The 26,383-nt window shown below is 40.8% G+C and overlaps 1 protein-coding gene and 1 long non-coding RNA gene across 3 annotated transcripts in view; both read left to right on the forward strand.

Moving 5' to 3' along the window:
• LOC110498819 (dynamin binding protein) overlaps positions 1–26,383 on the forward strand; it is a 124,711-nt gene that overhangs the window by 11,859 nt on the left and 86,469 nt on the right. For both annotated transcript variants that reach the window (XM_036955607.1, XM_021575455.2), the window contains exons 2-3: positions 16,097–16,251; positions 16,404–16,526. In XM_036955607.1, the coding sequence (XP_036811502.1) occupies positions 16,107–16,251; positions 16,404–16,526 (268 nt within the window). In that variant the 5' untranslated portion in view covers positions 16,097–16,106. The remainder of the gene's footprint in view (positions 1–16,096; positions 16,252–16,403; positions 16,527–26,383) is intronic.
• Positions 18,818–20,861, forward strand: LOC110498820. Its single transcript, XR_002469872.2, has 3 exons — positions 18,818–19,984; positions 20,114–20,209; positions 20,299–20,861. It is a non-coding gene; the product is annotated as an uncharacterized LOC110498820 (long non-coding RNA).

The following is a 26,383-nucleotide window of genomic DNA, read 5'->3' on the forward strand; positions in this document are numbered from 1 at the left end:
ATTAACATTTCAAATGTACCCTTTTTGGTTATTGTTAGACATTTTTTGGAACAATATACTCTTCAGGCACGTCAAATGTCCAGTGGCCTCTTGGATTTTTAAAGTTATTACCCATGTTATACAATGTAAACTTATGTCATTAACCAATCACAGCCCTCCTTTAGGATTGCACATTCCGCAAATCACCAGCAGAGGGAGTTCCCTTTGAATCCATTTTCCCATTCACTGTGTTGGTTGGGCTAATAAAATTGATCATCACTTCAAAATTAGAAGAGAGCCCGCTGGAAATGTGATGTAATTGTAGAGTATATTGTTTCAAACAATATGTCTCAAAGTGAACAAAATCTCAAATGTGATGGCTAGTGAATCTGAGACCAGATTTTATGGATGAACAAACCCCCCCCCACACACACACGTTTCATACAGAAACTCCTGGTTTCACATCGGGGGGACTGAATGTCGACACATTAGTTACCTCTCCTGTTAGAAGATAGAAACTAAAACAATGGTAGCTAGCCACCGAACACTGAATGCTAACGAGGTGATAATGTGACCTTGCTAGCAAGCTATCTTCGTCATGTTACCTCAGGAAGACAAACTTAACATGAATTCCTGACACCACGCAAAAACATTGTTTAAAATATATTTAAAATGGGGAGAGTGGGAGAGAACAAAGCCTACCTCGTTCTGAACGAGCACGCAGTGCTGATGCCACACACTCATAATCAAAAAGGGTACTTTTGAGATTAATGTTGAATAGAGTTATTTAGAGTCTAGACATACTCCATATTTTAGAACAGAGTATAATGACACCAATATGTTTGTATAGGTCATGGATCATGATGTCTTAAAGCAGGCATGTATAAAAGAGGTCGTCACTGGAAATGGATCCCTGGCTTTCCAACTCTACCCGATATGTATAAATACATTTTCAAAAACGTAGCCTTGCTCCAAATGGACCCGAGGACAGTCAAACCCGTTCCTGAAAAGCCACACGAAAAAGGTTCGGTTCCGAGAGACCCATTCTGATCTGAATGTACAAAGAGAGTGAAACCTCTGACCAGGCCAGCGCCATCAATATATCAATATTGGCCAAATGAGCAATTTCATGCATTTAAAAAATATCCCATTACACATGAACAGTTCGGTAGTTCGGACTGTGCCCTTGAGCAAGGCACTTAACCCTAATTACTCCTGTAAAGATAGGCATTGTATTGTTAGATTATAGGAGTAACTTTGGTAGGTCTAAAATATTATTCTTCCCCTCAAGTTCAGTGGTCGGCGTTTGATGGCGCGCCAGTGCGCACTGCCTTCATTGCGAGGTCCCCGTCTTGGCAGCATCAAACCTGAGTCGCGAGTTGCACAGTAGGCCTACATTTGGTCGTGCCAAGTACGTTCTTCTCATTTTTGTCCACGACAGTATTAAAACTTGTCCACATGGAGGACATTCCCCTTGTCGGCTTCTTTTCACTATGTTCCTTTTTTTTTTCCTTTTTCTTCTTTTTCTGCAGCATTTATTTTGCATCAGTGAAAAAGGCCTCGATCAACAGTAGCCGGTAGGTCAAGTAGTAGGTCAAGGCTCCTCTCGTTCTCTCTCCCTCTTCAGCTGGACCTGGCCGGCCTAAGCTATATGTTTTATTGAGTTTCAATTTGCTGTCGCACATAATAAACACAGTTCTCATCAACTCATACAGTGCATTCAATTAACAGAGGACAGGTCCAACTGGGTCCAGTTGGTAAATCCATTTTAATTGCACATACCTGAGACTCGTGGCAATTATATTAGACCAGGCCCAGATCTGAGACAAAATGTCAGAATTTAGTACCTGAACCCACTTGGGTCTGGATCGGATATCAGATCGTTTCTCAAAAATGTTTTGTGATGCAAATGTTAAAAGCATGTCAAACATCCTTTCTTCCAAATTAAGTTTCTGTGAGAATTGACAGAACAATCTGAGATACAGAAAAAATGTTCAGTCAATTTTTGTTTTCTTCAGAATCAGTTGGTATGTATCATTAATTGAAATGACAAGTAGGCTGGGTCATTCCAATAATAGAGTGGCTTTTTGGATCGGAAAATAAATGTCCTGTTTTGTGGCATTTCACGAAGGCTCGATGTTATACTGATCGCGGTTGTTTTGGCTCATGTTTTTGAGAGTGTAGATGCAGTACGGTTGTCCTTGTTGGATAGGGCCATTGGATGTCTTTCAGCCATGTTTCTGTTGGTGGATTATTGCTAGCCCCATCCCTTCCCCAAGGCAGGCTTTTAAAAAAAATGGAATCGGACACTAACCACACAATCCATTGGGAAAAGCAGAAAGAACTGACCAGACTGCAATGTCTTTAGTGATTCCGCTCATCAACACAAATTAGATTTTTGTAAATTTATGTTAGCTGCATACATGTTTAAACTGGAATATAGCGAAGAGGATTCGAAACAGAGTTTGATTTAGCCAGAACCTCCGCTACACCTCGGGGTTGGTGGTATATGGCCAATATACCACAGCTAAGGGCTGTTAGGCACGTTGCTAAGCCTGGACACAGCCCTTAGCCGTGGTATATTGGCCATATACCACCAACCCCCGAGCTGCCTTATTGCTATTATAAACTGGTTACCAACGTAATTAGAACAGGAAAAACAAATGTTTGTTCATCCCTGTGGTCTACGGTCTGATATGCCAATCAGCATTCTCGGTTCAAACCACCCAGTTTATAATGCTGCCTAACATGCTGTGTTACAGTGGGGGGAATCAAATATTTTTTCTGTTTGCTAACGTAGGTAGTTGGCTGAACAACTACAGGTAGCCACATTAATGACAACAAATAGAAGTGGTTTTACAATCTGAGATCTATTGTAAAACCTATTCTATTTTTAGTAGTAAATATGGCTAATAAACAGCAAGTTACAACCAGCCACTAAAAGCTAGGTTTACCAGCAATCGTTAGCACATGACTGGAGTTGGCTAGCTAATTAGCCAGGCAACTGCTAACTTGCGATGCACCACGCCTCACATTTGCAAACGTGTAACATCAGCAACGGTAAATAATTGTACTAGTTAGCTATAACAATTGACAAGGGTTATGATTATGACCGTGGATGCATTTAAATCTCACAAAATGACAAATGATGGGATTCCAAACAGAGGTAAATAACAAATATTGTCTAATAGTGAGGAGAAACAATACAACAATATACTGTTGTATATCTCTCTCTAAAACTGCTTTTACTTTAGAAAAATGTGCCTAATCATGCCTGATATACATGGCAGTATTATTACATTTTTTGTCTTACAGACAATACCGTGTGGGCTTCCTTCTGGAGTGGATTCTAGATGGAGAGAAACCGAATTCCTTTGCCTGCATGTATCATTGTAGCAGATCTGTATCCCATGAACTATATCCGCTCGATGGATTTGATGTTATGCTGGATTTAGTTCTGACTTGGTTATGGATATTCTAATTAATTTATTGATTTAATTACTGGTATAATTAATTGATCAAATTTAATCAATTTGGTTATCCTATTAATTTGGTTGTCCTATTACAAATAAGTAATTCAAGGTTTTATTTAGACTAAATAAGTTTGAAAATGAAGAAGTTAACAGATAAAATATAGAGGCAGAGTATAAAGGGACAGTTATTGAGGTGAGAATCTCTACACGTCAACTGAGGGAACAAAACATTAAGAACACCTCCCGATGTCACAGGCAGGCCAAAAAGATCATCAAGGACATCAAATCAAACTTTATTTGTCACATGTGCCAAATACAACAAGTGTAGACCTTACCGTGAAATGTTTACTTACCAGCCCTTAGCCAACAGTGCAGTTCAAGAAGAGTTAAGAACATATTTCCCAAATAAACTAAAGTAATACGTTTTTTTTTAAGTAACAATAACAAGGCTATATACAGGGGGTACAGGTACTGAGTCAGTGTGCGGGGGTACAGGTTAGAGGTAATTTGTACATGTAGGTAGGGGTGAAGTGACTATGCATAGATAATAAACAGCGAGTAGCAGCAGTGTACAAAACAAATGGAGGGGAGGAGGGTCAATGTAATAGTCTGGTGGCCATTTGATTAATTGTTCAGCAGTCTTATGGCTTGGGGGTAGATGCTGTTAAGGAGCCTTTTGGTCCTAGACTTGGCACTCCGCTATCGTGCAGTAGCGTAGAAAAGTATATGACTTTGGTGACTGGAGTCTCTGACAATTTTATGGGCTTTCCTCTGACACCGCCTATTATATAGGTCCTGGATTGCAGGAAGCATGGCCCCAGGGATGTACTGGGCTGTACGCACTACCCTCTGTAGCACCTTAACCTTAAATGTTAATGCACTTACTTGCTAACTTTGCTTGAGTTGTCAGCTGACAGATGCCGGGAGCTGACACTGTCGTAATCAAACGACATCAGGAGGGCTAGCTCGAAACATCTGAAATGGATTTTAAATAACTAATTTTAGCATTAAAAGACCGATTTAAACGCGACTGATAATTGCAGGTCCACTACCATCGTTTGGCCGTTGGTGTGAGATTCAGCAGGCTACTGGCAGTACACATCTGGCTAAAATATTACTATATCTCTGCTGGAGTCACTTTTTATAGATAACTTTGACACATTCTGGAAACAGAAGATACTATACAGGAATGACTGAGTCCATTCAAATAATCTTGGCTGTTGGACTCCACTGTTGGACTCCACATATTTCAAGGCTGCGCTAAAACAATGACCCAAGACCAGCTCAGTTAATCCCTACCATTGTGACAAGTCGTCATAATGCTGCATCAAATGTACATTATCCTAGGGTCATTCGCAGACAATGTAGGTAACTTAATTTATGTCCCCCTAATTTCCCTGAATACCTTTGTTAAAACCCCTCTATGGTATGTGAAATGCTAGCGTCCCACCTGGCCAACATCCGATGAAATTGCAGAGCGACAAATTCAAAATCAGAAATACTCATTATAAAAATTCATAAAACATACAAGTGTTATACATCGGCTTAAATATTAACTTCTTGTTAATCCAGCCGCTGTGTCAGATTTCAAAAAGGCTTTACGGCGAAAGCACACCATGAGATTGTCTGAGGACAGCGCCCAGCACACAGCATGCAAGCATTTTCCAGCCCGGTAGAGGAGTCACAAAAGTCAGAAATAGCAATAGAATTAATCACTTACCTTTGATCTTCATATGGTTGCACTCACAAGACTCCCAGTTACACAGTAAATGTTTGTTTTGTTCGATAAAGTCCCTCTTTGTCCCAAAAACTGTTCAGTAATCCAATGGCTCCAAGGCGGTTACAGCACGCAGACAAATACAAAGTTCGTCAAAACATGTCAAACAATGTTTATAATTAATCCTCAGGTTGTTTGTTGTCTTAATAATCAATAATATTTAAACCGGACAATACTATTTTCAATAGAAAGGAAAAATAACAAATGGTGAGCGCGCTAAATCAAGTCTGCAAAGTTCCTCTGTCTTCTGACCAAAATGGCTGTTTACTCGTCGTTTTTCAAAATAAAAGCCTGTAACCATGTCTAAAGACTGTTGACATCTGGTGGAAGCCATAGGAACTGCAATCTGATTCCTAACCCATTGGATTCTCTATAGGCATTGAGTTGAAAAACAGCCACATGAAAATAATTCCACTTCCTGGATGGATTTTCTCTGGTTTTTGCCTGCCATATCAGTTCTGTTATACTCACAGACATTATTTTACCTGTTTGGAAACTTTAGAATGTTTTCTATCCAATACTACCAATTATATGCATATCCTAGCTTCTGGGCCTGAGTAACAGGCAGTTTACTTTGGGCACGCTTTTCATCCGGAGGTGAAAATAGTGCCCCCTACCCAAGAGTTGAATCCTACAGCTATTGGATGCAGTAATTGTGAGCCTATGAACCACACTGTTAGACTGAGGCGGTGTGCCCTAGTAGGAGGACCACTTAGTGCAGGGTGAGGTACACAATCAGCTCCAATATAAATAACATGAGCAAGTCTACTTCTGATAAGCTTCACAGTAAAGCATTAAAAACAATCAACCCAGAAAAGTGCTAAAAATGGCCCATATTAACATATGCAGCCTGAGAAACAAGGTCCATTAAGTCAATAACTTGCTTGTAACAGATGACATTCATATTCTGACTCTCTGAAACTCACTTAGATAATACCTTTGATACAGTGTTAGCAATACACGGTTAAAACATCTACCGAAAAGACAAATGATAATGTGGGTGTTGTTGCGGTCTATATAAAGAATCACATTCCTGTAAAGCTTAGAATATCTAATGTTAAATACTTTTGAAGTAATATGGCTACAGGTTCATCTGCCTCACCTTTAGCCCATTATTGTGGGAAGCTGCTAGAGAGTGCTAACAGTCAGTATCTGGATAATATGTGTGAAATGCTTTATAAAGAATGTGATATCAACAGCAAAGTATATTTTCCGGGGAATGTACATTTTGACTGGCTTTCATCATCAACCAGGTTGCAGGTAATCAGTCAACCTACCAGGGTAGTTACAAACGGCACAGGAATTAAATCATCAACATGTATTGATCACATCTTTACTAATGCTGCAGAAGTTTGCTTTAAAGCAGTATCCAAATCCATAGGATTTAGTGATCACAGTATAATAGCCATATCTAGGAAACCAAACTTCAAAAGGCTGGGCCTAATATAGTGTATAAGAGGTCAGGCTGGGCCTAATATAGTGTATAAGAGGTCAGGCTGGGCCTAATATAGTGTATAAGAGGTCAGGCTGGGCCTAATATAGTGTATAAGAGGTCAGGCTGGGCCTAATATAGTGTATAAGAGGTCAGGCTGGGCCTAATATAGTGTATAAGAGTTCAGGCTGGGCCTAATATAGTGTATAAGAGGTCATACAGTAAGTTTTGTAGTGATTCATATGTTGATGATGTAAAGAGTATTTGCTGGTCTGTGGTGGGTAATGAAGAGCAACCAGACGCTGCACTTGACACATTTATGAAACTACTTATTCCAGTTACTAATAAGCACTCACCCAGTAAGAAAAGGACTGTAAAAACTGTTAAATCCCTGTGGATTGATGAGGAATTGAAAAATGGTATGGATGAGGCAAAAGGTATGGCAAACTGATTGGCAAAACGTACTGCAAATTAAGAAATCATGTTACTAAATAAAAACAAACTATGCCCAAACATGTTGAATAACATTTTGGGGAAAAAGACATCTCGGCTCCATCATTCATTGAATCCGATGGCTCATTCATCACAAAGCCCACTGAAATTGCGAACTACTTTTTCATTGACAAGACAAGTACACTGAGCAAACTTGAGGATGACATGCCAGCAACAAACGCTGATACTACGCATCCAAGTATATTTGAACAAATTATGAAAGGCACGAATTGCACTTTTGAATTCCGTAAAGTTAGTGTGGAAGAGGTGAAAAAATTATTGTCTATCAACAATGACAAGCCACCGGGGTCTGACAATCTGGTAGGATGATGAATAAGGATAATAGCAGACGATATTGCCACATCTTCAATTTAAGCTACTAGAACGTGTGTTCCCTCAGGCCTGGAGGGAAGTTATTCCACTACCCAAGAATAGTAAAGTCCCCTTTACTGTCTCAATTAGCCGACCAACCAGCCTGTTACCAACCCTTAGTAAACTTCTGGAAAAAATAGTGTGACAAGATACAATGTTATTTCACAGTAAACAAATTGACTTTCAGCACGCATATAGGGAAGGACACTCAACAAGCACAGCACTTACACAAATGGCTCATTATTGGCTGAGAGAAATTGATGATACAATTATTGTGGGGGCTGTCTTGTTAGATTTCAGTGCAGCTTTTGACATTATTGATCTTAATCTGCTGCAGGAAAAACATGTGTTTTATGGCTTTACACCCCCTGCTATATTGTGGATTAACAGTTACTTGTCTAACATAACATAGAGGGTGTTCTATAATGGAAGCCTCTCCAACATAATCCAGGTAGAATCAGGAATTACCCAGGGCAGCTGTCTAGACCCCTTACTTTTTCAATCTTTACTAACGATATTCAGTAAAGCCAGTGTGTCTATGTATGCGGATGACTCAACACTATACACGTCAGCTACTACAGCGACTGAAATGACTGCAACACTTAACAAAGAGCCGCTGTTAGTTTCGGAATGGGTAGCAAGGAATAAGCTGGTCCTAAATATTTCTAAAACTTAATGCATTATATTTGGGACAAATCATTCACTAAACCCAATCTACGTCTCGTAATGAATAATGTGGAAATTGAGCAAATTGAGATGACTAATCTGCTTGGAGTAACCCTGGATTGTAAACTGTCATGGTCAAAACCTATTGATGCAACAGTAGCTAAAATGAGAAGTCTGTCCATAATAAAGTTCTGCTTCTTAACAACACTATCAACAAGGCAGGTCCTACAGGCCCTAGTTTTGTCAGACCTAGGCTACTGTTCAGTAGTGTGGTCAGGTGCCACAAAGAGGGACTTGGGAAAATTGCAGTTGGATCAGAACAGGGCAACACGGCCTGCTCTTAGAAGTACACAGAGAGCTAACATTAATGACATGCATGTCAATCTTTCATGGCTCAACGTGGAAGAGAGATTGACTTCATCATTACTTGTTTTTGTAAGAGCTGAATGTACCGAGCTGTTTGTTTTTACTAGCACATAGCTCAGACACCCATGCATACCCCACAAGACATGCCACCAGAGGTCTCTTCATAGTCCCCAAGTCCAGAACAGACTATGGGAGACGCACAGTACTACATAGAGCCATGACTACATGGAACTGTATTCAACATCCTGTAGTGGAATCAGATTTAAAAAGCAGGTAAATATACACCTTATGGAACAATGGGGACTGTGAAGAGACACACACAAATGTACAGACCCATTCATACACACACGTTGTGATAATGTTGTATGGTGGTATTGAACAGTCTCTGTTGTGGATATGTGCTGGTTTAGGGATGTTGTATAATGTACTGTTATCTTTAGCTCTTTCAGTACAACCATAGTTCACTGTTATATGGAATGTGGATGCTTTGGTGTGTTTGGACCCCTAATACATACAAATACAAATTGTTTTTCTCTGATGTCGAATTTACTATTGCAACATTTTGATGGTGATTTATTTTATAATTCAAAACTGCTCTATAGGGTAGTTGCTGAGGGTTAACTTTTTCTGTTGCGTTTGCACTGCGAGAGATCAAGCCGACAACGCCGCTATCGTTGCACCACAGTATTTGTTGTCTATGTAAATTAGAATGACATTTTTCTGCTGTTAACGTTGATAGCCGTACATTGTTGCTATGGATAAAAGGGTGGCTGGCCCAGCGGCCACGACAGTTTGATATTTCAATTACGTTACGGAGTCTGGTTTTAAGGGAGTTTAGGCGACATCAAATTTTGTTCAAATTCAGCGGATCAATAAGGACACATGAAAATGTAAGTAACATTTTATCCTGAATCAAAAGAATGTCAACACATCATAGTGTATTGCAAAGGCCACATTTGAAAGGGCAACACAAGTACTTACTTGTAAAGGAATTTGTTTGTGTAATATTTTATATTGCAAGTTCAAGAGATAACTCTGGGAGAGGTTGTAGTGGCTGAGGCATGTGTGTTTGTCTAATTGATGAGCAGGAGTGTGGGTGGCAGCTTATCTGCTGACTGGCCACGTTATTTATTGAATTGGGTCCATCTCATGCCAACAATGAAGCCTCTGCCGCCCCCTCTCCCAACAGAACAATAGCAACACACACACCAAGCGGTAGAACCCTCTAGACTGGTCATGGTGCAGTTGTAGCCTTTTTTTTATTTCTAATAGGTTGTTTACTGACTGCTCATTGTACTTCAGGCCAATGCAGCCCTCCAGGGTGCTGCATCCACTACAATGTATTCAGTTAAAAGCAATGTGCCGAACAGGTATGCTAGTGGATCATTCTAGATATTAACAGGACATTTGTCCTTTTTCCCCCCCCAACTTGTCTTTCAGCCCGTGATGGGGAGTTATGTCTGAGCAGCAGTTGCCAAATGAGCTCATATTGCATGGCTAGCCATGTGCTCTGACATGCTTTCTGATTTTCATTTGTCAGATCATTTTAGGTACATAAATTACCAAGTATTAACTAAATGTACATGTTCTATTTTTAGAAAAATGTTAGTACTTGCTTTAGCTCTTTTAAAAGTATTTTTGTGGCAGAGTATAGTTACATTTTTGAAAAATAATTGTTCTGATTACGTTGATAAACTACTATATCAAACTCAACTTTATATTGTGTGGCAGGCAGATCACACATTTCATCAGAAATAACTACTCAGACTACACTTTTATTCACTCTCCTACTAGTATACCACAGTATGTGAAACCTGTAATTACAGAGTACAGAAGACCCTTGGCATTAAGTACAGAAGGCATTGATGACGTTTTAAAGGGAAGTTTCAAAAGATTTCTATATTCATCATCTCCAGCACCAACATCAACATATGCGAAAATGGCGCATATATTTTTTGTGTGAAAAAGAAAGGATGACAAGTGTTTCCAATAACATTGTCAACCAATTAAGAGGCAATTGATTGTGTGTTGTAGTGGGCACACATAATGTACTTTTTCACTTAAATTTCCATGTACCGAATAAAAATTTTAAGTTCAAGGTGTTTTCAATTCTATCGATTTTTGTCGCAAACTGTTGCATTTAAATAGTAAATGTGCCTACTCTGGTCTTGGCATGTGCGCTCTAGCCAACAGCTCGCAGATACAGATACAGTGCAGGTAGGCTAGTCTACATCAGATTATTACGGATAAGAGAATCTTTTTTTATTTGTAAATGGCAGTCAAGCATCGATCATCAGAATCAGACCCTCGATATTTATTGTAAATGAGCGTCAAGATCACCGTGCATTTTCACCACCATGTAAAGTTCATAATTGATTTAATATATAGCCTAATAAACTGCATAGTTTCCCGAGTCGTCGTAGTGGGAGGACGATATCATTGCGTTTACTTCGATATGATGGTTATTATACACAACATGACCAAAAGTATGTGGACACCTGCTTGTTGAAAATCTCTTTCCAGAATCATGGGATTTAATATGGAGTTCCTCCTTTTGCTGCTTTAACAGCCTTCACTCTTCTGGGAAGACTTTCCACTAGATGTTGGAATATTGCTGCAATGACTTGCTTCCATTCAATCCACTAAGCGCAAACAAGATGGGATGGCGTATGGCTGCAGAATGCTGTGGTAGCCATGCTGGTTAAGTGTGCCTTGAATTCTAAATAGATCACTGACAGTATCACCAGCAGAGCACCATCACACCACCTCCTCCATGCTTCACGGTGGGAACCACACACTCGGAGGTCATCCGTTCACACATTCTGCATCTCACAAAGACATGGCGGTTGGAACCAAGAATCTCTCATTTGGACTTACCAGACCAAAGGATAGATTTCCACCAGTCTACTGTCCATTGCTTGTTTCTCTTGGCCCAAGCAAGTCTCTTCTTATTGGTGTCCTTTAGTAGTGGTTTCTTTGCAGCAATTCAACCATGAAGGCCTGATTCACATAGTCTCTGAACAATTGATGCGTCTGTTACTTGAACTCTGAAGCATTTATTTGCGCTGAAATATGAGGCTGGTAACTCTAATGAACTTATCCCCTGCAGCAAAGGTAACTCTGGGTCTTCCTCATGAACCAGTTTAATCATAGCGCTTGATGGTTTTTGCGACTGCACTTGAAGAAACTTTGAAAGTTCTTGAAATTTTCTGCATTGACTGACCTTCATGTCTTAAAGTAATGGACTGTTGTTTCTCTTTTATTTTGAGCTGTTCTTGCCATAATATGGACTTGGTTTAGGGCTATCTTCTGTATACCACCCCTACCTTGTCACAACACAACTGATGGTGGGTTACTACTTGATTCCATATGTGTTATTTCGTAGTTTTGATATGTTCACTATTATTCTACAATGTAGAAAATTGTAGAAAAAGACTAGAGCATGCAGGTCGCAGTGGTGGGTGGTAAAAGGTGATTTGGTAACAAAATGGATGGTACTGTGATAGACTGCATTCAGTTTGCTGAGTAGAGTATTGGAAGCTATTTTGTAGATGACATCGCTCAAGTCGAGGATCGGCAGGATAGTCAGTTTGACGAGGGTAAGTTTGGCGGCGTGAGTGAAGGAGGCTTTGTTGCGAAATAGAAAGCTGATTCTAGGTTTGATTTTGATTTGGACACATTTAATATGAGTTTGGAAGGAGAGTTTACCGTCTAGCCAGACACCTAGGTATTTATAGTTGTCCACATATTCTAGGTCAGAACCGTCCAGGGTGTTGATGCTAGTCGGGCGGGCGGGTGCGGGCAGCGAACGGTTGAAAAGCATGCATTTGGTTTTACTAGCGTTTAATTAATGTCCACCTGGGTGCAATCTAACTTATTATGTGACTTCTGAAGGTAATTGGTTGCAACAGATCTTATTTAGGGGCTTCATAGCAAAGGGATGAATACATATGCACACACGTCCAAGTGGGATAGGGCAGTGCGGAGTGTGATTGCTTCATCTGTGGATCTGTTGGGGCGGTCTCCGAATTGGAATTGGTCTAGGGTTTCTAGGATGATGTTGATGTGAGTCATGACCAGCCTTTCAAAGCACTTCAAGGCTACCGACGTGAGTGCTACGGTGCAGTAGTCACTTAGGCAGGTAACCATCACTTTCTTGGGCACAGGGACTATGGTGGTCTGCTTGAAACATGTTGGTATTACAGACTCGGTCAGGGAGAGGTCGAAAATGTCTGTGAAGACACTTGCCAGTTGGTCCGCGCATGCTCTGAGTACACATCCTGGTAATCCGTCTGGCCCAGTGGCCTTGTGAATTTTGACCTGTTTAAAAAGGTCTGGCTCACATTGTCTACGGAGAGCACGATCACACAGTCGTCCGGAACAGCTGGTGCTCTCATGCATGCTTCAGTGTTGCTTGCCTCGATGCGATAATAAAAGGCATTTAGCTCGTCTGGTAGGCTTGCGTCACTGGACAGCTCGCGGCTGGGTTTCCCTTTAGTCCATAATCGTTTGCAAGGCCTAGCACATCCGACGAGTGTCATAACCGGTGTCGGAGGATTCAATCTTAGTCCTGTATTGACGCTTTGCCTGTGTGATGGTTCGTCTGAGGGCATAGCGGGATTTCGTATAAGCGTCGGATGCTTGTGAAAAGAATGTAGGAGAATATAATACATTCGATCTGGTAAAAGATAATACAATAACTTTTTTTTTTTGTACCATTTTATGACAGCCCAGGTGCAATTTTGATATCAGTATATTTGCGAAATTTGAGACTGATTCAATGAACCATTGTATTTCTTTTCAAAATTTTGTATCAAGAGTGCCTAATTTGTTGAACTTTTCATGTTCAGAAAAAAAATAAACAAACATGTTTGGTGTTCACCAAAAGTCATGGGAGACTCCCCAAACATATGGAAGAAGGTACTCTGGTCAGATGAGACTAAAATTGAGTTTTTGGACATCAAGGAAAAGACTGTCTGGCGCAAACCCAACACCTCTCATCACCCTGAGTTAACCATTTTTAACAATGTTATTCATCGGCAGGGACTGGGAAACTGGTCAGAATTGAAAGAATGATGGGTGGCGCTAAATACAGGGAAATTCTTGAGGGGAAACCTGTTTCAGTCTTCCAGAGATTTGAGACTGGGATGGAGGTTCACCTTCCAGCAGGACATTGACCCCAAGCATAGTGCTAAAGCAACATGCTAGTGGTTTAAGGGGAAATATTTAAATGTCCTGGAATGACCTAGTCAAAGCCAGACCTCAATCCAATTGAGAATCTGTGGTATGACTTAGATTACACTACACCAGTGGAACCCATCCAACTTGAAGGAGCTGGAGCTGTTTTGCCTTGAAGAATGGACAAAAATCCCAGTGACTAGATGTGCCAAGCTTGTAGAGACATACCCCAAGAGACTTGCAGCTGTAATAGCTGCAAAAAGTGGCTCGACAAAGTATTGACTTTGTGGGGGTGAGTAGTTATGCACGCTCAAGTTTTCAAATTTTATTTGTCTTATTTCTTGTTTGTTTCACAATAACTATTCAAATTATACAAACCCCCCAAAAATACATTTCAATTCCAGGTTGTAAGCCAACAAAATAGAAAAAATGCCAAGGGGGTGAATAGTTTCTCAAGCCACTGTATGTGAGAATGCTGTTCATTGACTACAGCTCAGCGTTCAACACCATAGTGCCCACAAAGCTCATCAGTAAGCTAAGAACCCTGGGACTAACGGACCACCCACTAGTAGTAAGGGTAGGCAACAACACATCTGCCACTCTGATCCTCAACACTGGGGCCCCTCAGAGGTGTATGCTTAGTCCCCTCCTGTACTCCCTGTTCACGCACGACTGCGTGGCCAAGTACGACTCCAACACCATCATTAAATTTGCTGACGACACAACAGTGATAGGCCTGATCACCGACAATGATGAGCCTTTAGGGAGGAGGTCAGAGAACTGGCAGTGTGTTGCCAGGACAACAACCTCTCCCTCAATGTGAGCAAGACAAAGGAGCTGATCGTGGACTACAGGAAAAGGAGGGCCAAACAGGCCCCCATTTACATCATCGGGGCTGAAGTGGAGCTGGTCGAGTTCCTTGGTGTCCACATCACCAACAAACTATCATGGTCCAAACACACAAAGACAGTTGTGAAGAGGGCACAACAACACATTTTCCTCCTCAGGAGACTGAAAATATTTGGCATGGGTCCCCAGATCCTCAAAAATCTTCACCATCGAGAGCATCCTGACCGATTGCCTCAATGCCTGGTATTGCAACTGCTCGGCATCCGACTGTAAGGCACTACAGAGTGTAGTGCACCATAATTTGCAAATAAATTCATTAAAAATCCTACAATGTGATTTTTCTGGATTTTTTTCCCCTCATTTTGTCTGTCATAGTTGAAGTGTACCTATGATGAAAATTTCAGGCCTCATTTTTTTAAGCTGGAGAACTTACACAATTGGTGGCTGACTAAATACTTTTTTGTCCCTGTGTGTGTGTGTGTGTGTGTGTGTGTGTGTGTGTGTGTGTGTGTGTGTGTGTGTGTGTGTGTGTGTGTGTGTTACCACACGGCACCGGATCGCCAAGTCTAGTTCCAAAAGGCTCCTTAACAGCTTCTACCACCAAGACATAAGACTGCTGAACAATTAATTAAATGGCCACCCGGGCTATTTACATTGACACCCCCACCCCCTTTGTTTTTACACTGCTGTTTATTATCTATGCATAGTCATTTGACCCCTACCTACATGGACAAATGACCTCGACTAACCTTTATACCCTTTGTTTTTACACTGCTGTTTATTATCTATGCATAGTCATTTGACCCCTACCTACATGGACAAATGACCTCGACTAACCTTTATACCCTTTGTTTTTACACTGCTGTTTATTATCTATGCATAGTCATTTGACCCCTACCTACATGGACAAATTACCTCGACTAACCTTTATACCCTTTTTATATAGCCTCGTTATTTTATCGTTACTTTATTATAAAAATAAAAAAAACGGAACTATTTACTTTAAACATATATATTTACCCCTTTTTCTCCCCAATTTCGTGGTATCCAATTGGTAGTTAGGGTTGTCCCATCGCTGCAACTCCTGTACGGACTCGGAGGCGAAGGTTGAGAGCCGTACGTCCTCTGAAACACAACCCAGCCACGCCTCACTGCTTTTTGACACGATGCCCGCTTAACCCAAACAGAGAGGTTCTTGCTCTATTGTCATTAAAGATCCATGAGCACGTATTTCAAGAGTAAGGATGAGAACCCTGGTGTCCTGGCTTAAATTTCCAACTTGCCCCTCATCATGGCCATTTTTACATTTGAGTCATGTAGCAGATGCTCTTTGCAACTTAGTTAGTGCATAATCATCCTCAGCTTCCAGTTTGGTCATTCAGCCCCTCTTTTCCCCCTGCAGATATTGCCTAAGTTGTTGCTATAAATGACAGTGTCAGTGTCATCGCATGGTCAAATATGCTTGAAACAAATACATGGTTGATTACTATTCATCCTTCTGTCTCTGTTCAGGCGATGAGTGATGGAGCCGGGTTCGGTGGTCCGTGCCGTGTTTGAGTTCCTGCCCAGCGTCTCTGAGGAACTGCCCCTCTTCACTGGCGACGTCATCGAGGTGCTCAACGTGGTGGATGAGTTCTGGTTGCTCGGAAACAAGGATGGAGTCACAGGTGCGGGTCAGGGTTTGAGATTAGAGGTCACAAATGATCTCTGCCCAGATTAAAGAATCACGTCACTGATCTCTCCTTTTCTCCTATGACTTATTGTCTCTTCTTCTTCCTCCTCTTTCTCATCAGTTGTTTTGCTCCATCTCCCTTTCCAGGCCAGTTTCCCAGCACTTTTGTGGAAGCAGTCACCATCCCCAGCACCAAACCAGAGGATAAACTGTATGTGTGTATCAATGACTTCAGTACTGCAAAGCCAGGGAGCCTACCCCTGCAGAGAGGTATGTGCAAGCACACACACACTTCTTTACTAGTACATAAATAGATGGTCACTTCAAAAAGGGGAGAAAAGGGTGCTCTCCAATTAATCAAAAGTTTGGGTATGTGGGTCTTATCATTATGCGAGCAAGAATTGTGCTCCTGAAAAATAATCCCCTCAGAAAGATGACAGAGGCGCACACAATGTGGAAGCAGATAGCTAGGCTAATTATAGCCATAGCGAGTCAATGGTTATGTGCTTGTAATGCTAACATTAGATGTATTGGCGCATGCAAACTACTTACTTGAGAAATACAGTGCCTTGCGAAAGTATTCGGCCCCCTTGAACTTTGCGACCTTTTGCCACATTTCAGGCTTCAAACATAAAGATATAAAACTGTATTTTTTTGTGAAGAATCAACAACAAGTGGGACACAATAATGAAGTGGAACGACATTTATTGGATATTTCAAACTTTTTTAACAAATCAAAAACTGAAAAATTGGGCGTGCAAAATTATTCTGGATGGGTTTCCTGCGTGTCCCATTTCTGCCAAATTTTGGAACCCAACCGATTCTAGTATTGTGTGCAGACGTGTCAGAACATTGTAAATGTCGGAGGCAACCCACATGAATGAGCTCAACTGAACCGCAGGATCTCATGTGAAAGGACAGGGATGCAGTATTATTGACAACCAGTGACCAGTCCGGAAAACAATTTCTGAATGCTGGTAGTTAACTTCTCTGGCGCAGGCTATCCGCTAGCGACCCACCTTGACAACATCCGGTGAAATTGCAGAGCGCCAAATTCAAAATACAGAAATGCTCATAATAAACATTCTTAGAAGATACAAGTGTTATACATCTGCTTAAAGACTAACTTTTTGTTAATCCAGCCGCTGTGTCAGATTTTAAAAATGCTTTAAGGCGAAAGCATACCATGGGATTATCTGAGGACAGCGCCCCGCTTATAAAAGCATACAAACATTTTCAAGCCAGGTAGAGGAGTCACGAAAGTCTGAAATAGCAATAAAATTAATCACTTACCTTTGATCTTCATCTGGTTGCAGTCACAAGAGTCCCTGTTACACAATAAATGTTTGTTTTGTTCGATAAAGTACCTCTTTATTTCCCAATAACTCTGTTTTGTTGGCACGTTTTGTTCAGTAATCCACTGGCTCAATGGTGGTCACAGCATGCAGACAAATACATCCTAATAGTAGCGGTAAAATTTGTCTCAACATGTCAAACGATGTTTATAACTAATCCTTAGGTTGTTTATTGTCTAAATAAACTATAATATTTCAACCGGACAATAGCGTATTCAATAGAAATAAAAAGAACGAAGGGCGCACAGTCGGTCACACGCTCAAACCAGCTCTGGTTCATTCTACAGTCCATTTACGAAATGGTCTCATTCCTCTTAATTTTTCAGAAAACAAGCCTGAAACAATGTCTAAAGACTGACGTCTAGTGGAAGCCATAGGAACTGCAATCTGGGTCCTAACCCATTACATACTGTATAGGCATTCCATTGAAAACTACACACATCAAAAATATCCCACTTCCTGGATGGATTTTCCTCAGGTTTTTGCCTGCCATATCAATTCTGTTATACTCACATTATTTTAACAGTTTTGGAAACTTTAGAATGTTTTCTATCTATTCTATTATATGCATATCCTAGCTTCTGGGCCTGAGTAACAGGCAGTTTACTTTGGGAACGCTTCTCATCCAGATGTTGAAATACTGCCCCCAAGCCATAACAAGTTAACTACTTCTGAGTCTGTAAACAAACTGAAAGGGTGCATCCTGCCACCTGGAGGGTGTTGTCTGAACAGGAATAAAGACAAGGTTGGTGATTTACTACCAGCTGAAGTTATGGAATATTTGTTCAGGAGTAAAGTTCATTTGGCTAATTTCTTCTGATGATCTGGATATGATTGTGATCTTTCCTTAACCCTTAGTAAGTCCCACCCAGTTGACTACTTATAAATGGTGAAAGTACTCAATGGTGCTACAGATGCTGGTTCAATACCCGTGCCGGCCTCGACTGGGAGACCCATGAGATGACACTAGGTTTTTGGTTTCTCTCCCTCTAAAAACAGAAATAAAATATTCTAAATAACAAACTGGCTTTATTTACAAATTAGTAACAATGTCTCACCCCATGTTCAAAAATGGCCTTTTTCCTCACAAATTTTACTTATTTGAAAACTGAATGAACTCCAAAATATATATATATTTTTTAAACAAAAATGTATTATTATTATTATTATTATTATTAATTTAGAATTATATAAAAGCCTGTTGGATATTCTCAGATATATTATTAACCCTGTTATTAGCAGGACAATATATATTGGTCGTGGCTCCCAAGTGGTGCACAATGGGATTGCCTTGCAGTTCTCCAGCTGTATCCACTGAAACAGCGGTGGCTGCAAAAGGTTCAATGCAAGGGGCGTTGGGATGGGCCCGCAGATTCGTGCACAGAAGACGGACCTAGCCCATGGGGAAGGGGGGTTGGAACCCCACCCCGCCCCATTTGGTAGAACAGAGCAACAATTTTTAAGGAGCATTTCACTAATCATGGCACTGACTGGGGAAACGTTCCTTCTGTTCTTAGTGCCAGTCTGCACGTTCAAACTAAAACAATGTAACTAATAACAGCGGGAAAAATGCCCCTTTTTAAATATGAATTGGGAGGGCAGATATTATTAAATATTAAGGCATTAGACCTCTCACTAAAGGTGTCACTCAAACGTTATACTTAAATCCGAACGAAAAATTATATGAAAAGCACACATTTGTATATCCCAAACTTCAAGGTAATTGGAAAGTTAGATACAAATTATTTGTGACATTGGGGTTACAATAAAGAATGTAAACAAGATGCTGTGTTTTTATTTACAGTAGTGATGGATAGCTGGTGGCATTTTGAAAACAGATTTTCAAACACTTGTATCCTGATTAGCAGGACAATAGACTCTTCATATCCCGGCTAATGTAGGCGTGAACATCCCCCTACCTGCAAAAAATGACACTGTGACCAAAGAGAACAGACGAAATGGACATTGTTTTCATCAAGTCAGCTTCTTTCTATGGTGCTACCCGTTCCAGGGTTTGGACCGTAACCACAAGCTGCTTTCTATGGTGCTACCCGTTCCAGGGTTTGGACCGTAACCACAAGCTTCTTTCTATGGTGCTACCCGTTCCAGGGTTTGGACCGTAACCACAAGCTTCTTTCTATGGTGCTACCCGTTCCAGGGTTTGGACCGTAACCACAAGCTTCTTTCTATGGTGCTACCCGTTCCAGGGTTTGGACCGTAACCACAAGCTTCTTTCTATGGTGCTACCCGTTCCAGGGTTTGGACCGTAACCACAAGCTTCTTTCTATGGTGCTACCCGTTCCAGGGTTTGGACCATAACCACAAGAGGACTTGAAAAATTAGCCGGAGCTGAGAGGATCACCAAAACTAAAGGTAGTTTTTATATTTATTTTTTTATTGCCTATCAATGTGTAGGTGTACTGTGTAATAAAATTGATAATTAAATAAATAAAAACATTAAAAATATCTTGTGTAATAAAAACATGAATGCTTTTTTTCCAGAGTTTACAAACATGCCTACAACCATCCATGGAGATCAGTGGACAAAGGGCTGGACAATGGGCCTCACCGAAAAAATGCATGGGTGTCAAGAAAGCGGTTAGTTTTGCTAGATTCTTAATGTGAACAAAGCATCTGTGTGTTGGAGTCACTTTCAATTCTTATTTGATCTACCGTTTCTATCATAGGCCACTGTAATCGATGGGGCTCAGGGCTGTACCATTCTGTCATATGATGAAGGTGCACATGGATCAGATTCAAACTTTGAAGATCGAGATTGAGTCATTGAAGGCAGACCAGCAGAAAGAGAAACAATATCGGAGGGCAGAGATACGGGTGACAGTTGATGCATTGGTCCAGAACCAGGCGGCATTGTCGGAGAGTCAGGCGGAGAATGATGCGTTGAAGAGGGCGATGAAAAGAGATGGAGTCACAATCCATACCCGTGCCGGTGTGTCAGACACACCTGTGACCTCTGGAACTCCACCTCCGACAGGCGGAGTCAACATACCTGGCGGGTTCATCAAGTTGTCTGTTCACCCTGACATTTCCATTCCTCTTCTGACAACAGAACTTGATCAACTGCTCACCAGGCACAGCAATGGCCGTCTGGACCATCATACTGTTCTGCTATAGCCTAATAAACAAATGCAGGGGGGCTTATATCTTCAAAATGCTTTATTATCCAAATGTCATAGCATGTACTGTATTTCATCATCAGCATCTTTCTGCTTTCGTTAATAAAATAATGATAAATACATTCTAAATGCCGATTTTTTTTTTTATTTAGTTATGGATCCATAATGAATTACTAAGGGAAAAAATATCACTGAATTGCAGAAATATTGGAACAAAATTGTCTAATGAAGTTAAACATTGTTGCTTACTGGAAAATACTTATTGTATAGTGTCATTATGGCTATTAGCAGGGCTATATTTTGGCATTTTGGGCGGCGCACAATTGGCCCAGCGTTTCTCTCCCTCTAAAAACAAAAATATATTATTTTGGCCTTTATTCAGATTACATTTGTGCTCTTTGTTTTAAAAAACAAACAAAATAATCTCAAATATCGTTATATATTATCAAATGAATGACCGTCATATAGCCTCGGCACCAATGTAATGCTGAGTGACACTCATTCATGGCCTTGGATCAAAATAAATAAATAAGTACCAACATTCTTTCTGATAGGGTTTAATAAAGACATTTTTTATTTATCTTGACCTGGACACCATGTACAGTATTATAATAGCCCATTATGGACTATTAGGACAATATACCTTTACCAACACCTCTCTGTATTTTGATACTTCGTGGATGGGGGCTCCCGCAGTGCAAAACACATTGCTACAGATGCAGGTTCGATACCCGTGCCGGCTGCCCACGAGGTGGCTTTTGGTTTTAATTTAGAATCCTCCAATCCTCTATGTAATTATTGGCGGAGAGTCACGTCATATTTTTCGATATACTGTAGCCTTACGTAGGCGACATGAGTCTCACTAGTGTTGAGTAATGTGCTGTTAAACCTCTTAAACCCCCCCCCCTACTTTTTTCAATTTCCGCCTGAAGACATACCCAAATCTATCTGCCTGTAGCTCTGGCACAGAAGCAAGGATATGCATATTCTTGGTACCATTTGAAAGAAAACACTCTGAAGTTTGTGTAAATGTGAATTGAATGTAGGAGAATATAACACAATAGATATGGTTTAGATAATACAATTAAAAAAAACATGTTTTTTTCTTTTTATTGTTGTATCTTTAAAATGAACAAGATAAAACAAACATTCGGGTAGGATGATGGGGCCAATTTCAGTGAAAAATATAAGAGGGCAACAGTACTTGTGCAAAGTTTCAGAATGATAACTTACAAAATGAGTGTGCTACATGACATTTATCATGAAGTCACCCAGGTGTCCCACACAAGTAGCCCAAATGTACCCAAGTGGCCAAATTGGTGAAGGTATACATTTTGAAACAAATAACTATATACAAAATGCCAAAATGGTATTCTAACACCCCCCCCCCCCCCCCCCCCCCCAAAAAAAAGAAAAATATGAAGAAAAAAATATATACATTTATAAAATAACATGGGTAACTATTTACACACTTTCAATATTTGGAAGACCCTCAGTCCTCTATCAAATCAAATGTGTTTATATAGCCCTTCATACATCAGCTAATATCTCAAAGTGCTGTACAGAAACCCAGCCTAAAACCCCAAACAGCAAGCAATGCAGGTGTAGAAGCACGGTGGCTAGGAAAAACTCCCGAGAAAGGCCAAAACCTAGGAAGAAACCTAGAGAGGAACCAGGCTAAGAGGGGTGGCCAGTCCTCTTCTGGCTGTGCCGGGTGGAGATTATAACAGAACATGGCCGAGATTTTCAAACGTTCATAGATGACCAGCAGGGTCAAATAATAATAATCACAGTAGTTGTAGAGGATGCAACAGGACAGCACCTCAAGCGTAAATATGAACAGTTTAGGGTTCCATAGCCGCAGGCAGAACAGTTGAAACTGGAACAGCAGCAAGGCCAGGTGGACTGGGGACAGCAAGGAGTCATCATGCCAGGTAGTCCTGGCTCAGGTCCTCCAAGAGAGAGAAAGAGTGAATTAGAGAGAGCATACTTCAATTCACACAGGACACCGGATAAGACAGAAGAAGTACTCCAGATATAACAAACTGACCCTAGCCCCTGACACATAAACTACTGCAGCCTAAATACTGGAGGCTGAGACAGGAGGGGTCAGGAGACACTGTGGCCCCATCCGATGAGACCCTCAGACAGGGCCAAACAGGAAGGATATAACATCACGCACTTTGCCAAACCTCTACACAATATTGTGCTGCTGAGGTATAATAAACAGATATAAATATAAGTACAGGGAACATAAGGTTGAATATATTATTATAGACCTGCTACATCTACTGTCTCGTTTATATTATGACATTTCAGCTAGATCTACGGTCTCTATTATATTATGACATTTCAGCTAGATCTACGGTCTCTTATATTACAACAGACCAGCTGTATCTACTGTCTCCATTTCACTTTGGCCATTGTTGTGGGCCTGCCCTCCCCTCAACAGCCTCAAATAGGCTATTTCATGTGGGTTGGGGTGGGGCGGCAGACACATTTCATCACTTTTCAATACATCATTTCATTACATTACATTTTTATATATTGCTTCTAAAATGTAAAATCACAAATAATATTCTATATTATTAATTTCAAACAACGGCATTAGCATGAGAAGAACTTACCAGTCCAAAACGGTGACATTGTTCCTCTTCTGCAGGCACGTTACAGATTATACACAGTGGCTACAACGGTGTCCTCTCCGTTCAAAATATATTCCTCCACTTGGGAATCGCTAAATGAATCTTCCTACAATAATCTTTGTCTCACTTTTCTGATCAATTTATTATAAAATTGTGTGTACATCTGTATATCTAGACTTAGATTTAGCTTTCCCTGACTTACTCGCCATACTGATTGATATATAAACAGCTGAATCTGCGCGTTTACCAAAACAACGCTTTGCGTAAAATGCGTAGCTCCTTCCGGAATAAAACTTCAATAGCGAATGATTCTCTTTACGCTGGAGTTTACGACATGGGTTGGTCTTCCAACACACAACCATTGCATATTGCCACTTACCTCAACTCATTGGCTATCTACCCAGCTAGTTTTCAAGACGATCAGTGGTCATTGGGTTAAAATATAGTCGATCAACGAAACAGTGGTCATATCATTGGTGCACAGTGATGTCATTACTTGTTGTCTTCAAATCGTTTCTTTCAATCAATAATTGAAATGACCCATCAGGTTTGGTTGTGTTACAAACAAACCAGTTGATTGAAATTAAACCAAACATGACTAGAAAAGTCACGTTCTGTGAGGGTTATTTACCTGGAATGTGTCGTTGAAAATGGAATGAGACAGAATTCACGACACAAGCCGTTCACAAAATGTTTTGTGTTAGGCTATAAAAACGGATTTTATCAAACAAAAGATCATTCATTGTGTAACAATGAGCATTGGGATTGCAAACAGACGAAGATCGTCAAAGGTAAACGATGTATTTTAATGCCGTTTGTGATTTTGTTACGCCTGTGCTGGTTGAATTTTTTTTTTTATGGGGCTCTATAAAAATGGGGCTCTAGATAATCGCATCGTATTCTTTCGCAGTAAATCCTTTTTTAAATCTGACAATGCAGTTGGATTAGCATGATTCTAGGCTTTCGATACATGTGAGACACTTGTATTTTCATGAATGTTTAATATGACTATTTATGTAGCGATCACCGTATGTTGTGGAATTTCAGCCCGCTACCGGGTTCCGTGCTCAGAGAGGCTAAGAACAAATTCTTATTTACAAGGACAGCCTACTGAACCCCAGTCTCCCGTGTGCCCGCACGACACAGGGATTGTTTTTGCTAAATAGCCCAGTACTGTAGCCTACTCCCGACCATCAAGTTGTACAGCGCCATATTTTCCGCTCCATCCTAATGGAAACCCAGAGGGTTTATAATATTATTAATCAAATTAAGTAAGCAACATTTCTTAATCATTCCCATATACTATGTTCGTACAAAAAACGGTTTCACATTCTCTAGTACAGACACTATTGAAGGCTATCAACTGCTTCCCAAAGATGCTCTCTGGTGGTCAAACTAGCACTAACTAGCATTAATGGTACCAGTGGTTGGCACTTAAATAACGTGCCATAGATTTCTGCGGCACCATGCAAGCTGTGCTGCAGTACGCTGCAACTTTTAAAGGACAAACTACTGCATATAAGCCAATGTATGACTGTGATCATTGCCTTTGTTTGTTTGATTGTATTGACATTCCCAGAGTTAGTTAGTGCTGCTGTACACTGCAACTTTTTAAAGGACGAACCACTGTATAGAGGTCCTGGATGGCAGGGAGCTCAGCCTTTTTATTTTTATTTTTTTAATTTCACCTTTATTTAACCAGGTAGGCAAGTTGGGAACAAGTTCTCATTTACAATTGCGACCTGGCCAAGATAAAGCAAAGCAGTTCGACACATACAACAACACAGAGTTACACATGGAGTAAAACAAACAGTCAATAATACAGTAGAAAAATAAGTCTATATACAATGTGAGCAAGTGAGGTGAGATAAGGGAGGTAAAGGCAAAAAAAAGCCATCGTGGTGAAGTAAATACAATATAGCAAGTAAAACACTGGAAAGCCTTAGTGATGTACTGGGCCGTACGCGCTACCCTCTGTAGCGCCTTGCGGTCAGATGCCAAGTGGTGGTGCAGCCAGTCGATATGCTCTCAATGGTGCAGCTGTTGAACTTTGAGGTGCCATGCCAAATCTTTTCAGCCTCCTGAGGGGAAAGAGACTGGCCAAATAATAATAACAGTGGTTATAGAGGGTGCAACTGGTCAGCACCTCAGTTGGCTTTTCATAGCTAAGCATTGAGGTAGAGACAGCAGGTGCGGTAGAGCGAGTGAGGGATAGAGAGATTGGGATCCAGGATTGGGTAGCACGTCTGGTGAATAGGTCAGGGTTCCATAGCCGCAGGCAGAACAGCAGAAACTGGATCAGCAGCATGACAAGGTTGCACATTCTGTGAACAGGAAGAACCCACTCAAGTCGAGTATCGTGAAAAAAGCCTGGAAAGACATGATGCATGATGGGAGAGCACTAGCAAGTCAGCGACTTAGGGTTAAAGGCAGAGAATCCCAGTGGAGAGGGGGGAGCTCACCAGGCAGACAGCAAGGGTGGTTTGTCACTCCAGTGCCTTGCCATTCAACTTCGCACCACGGAGCCAAACTACACTCAATCATAAGACCGACTGAAGCGATATGTTTGCAGTAAAGAGTTAAAGGATGAAACCGAGTCTCTCTCAAATGGATTGGCAGACCATTCCATAAAAATGTAGCTCTATAGGAGAAAACCCTGCCTCCAGCCCTGTTGAACCCCAGTATGTTGATTTCTTCATCTCTAAATTTGTGCCAGCATTGCCAGCCTTTTTAGGAGATACCAGGGATATGCTTAAGGCAATCAATAACTGTAGATGCGACACCAAAAGCATCTTGGTAACACTTGATGTTCAGGCTCTCTACACTAATATTACACAGTCTTACGAGTGCTCTCTCGCTATCTCAACACTAGACCAGAGGGTGTCTTACCTCTGTCTAACTTTAGTTTCTGCCAATGGGTTTGGGGTACTGTGATGGGAGCTTCATTCGCTCCTAACTATGCAAATGTATTAAAGGGACACTGGGAGGAG

The sequence above is a fragment of the Oncorhynchus mykiss genome, chromosome 20, assembly GCF_013265735.2.
Source record: "Oncorhynchus mykiss isolate Arlee chromosome 20, USDA_OmykA_1.1, whole genome shotgun sequence".
Classification (NCBI taxonomy): Eukaryota; Metazoa; Chordata; class Actinopteri; order Salmoniformes; family Salmonidae; genus Oncorhynchus; species Oncorhynchus mykiss.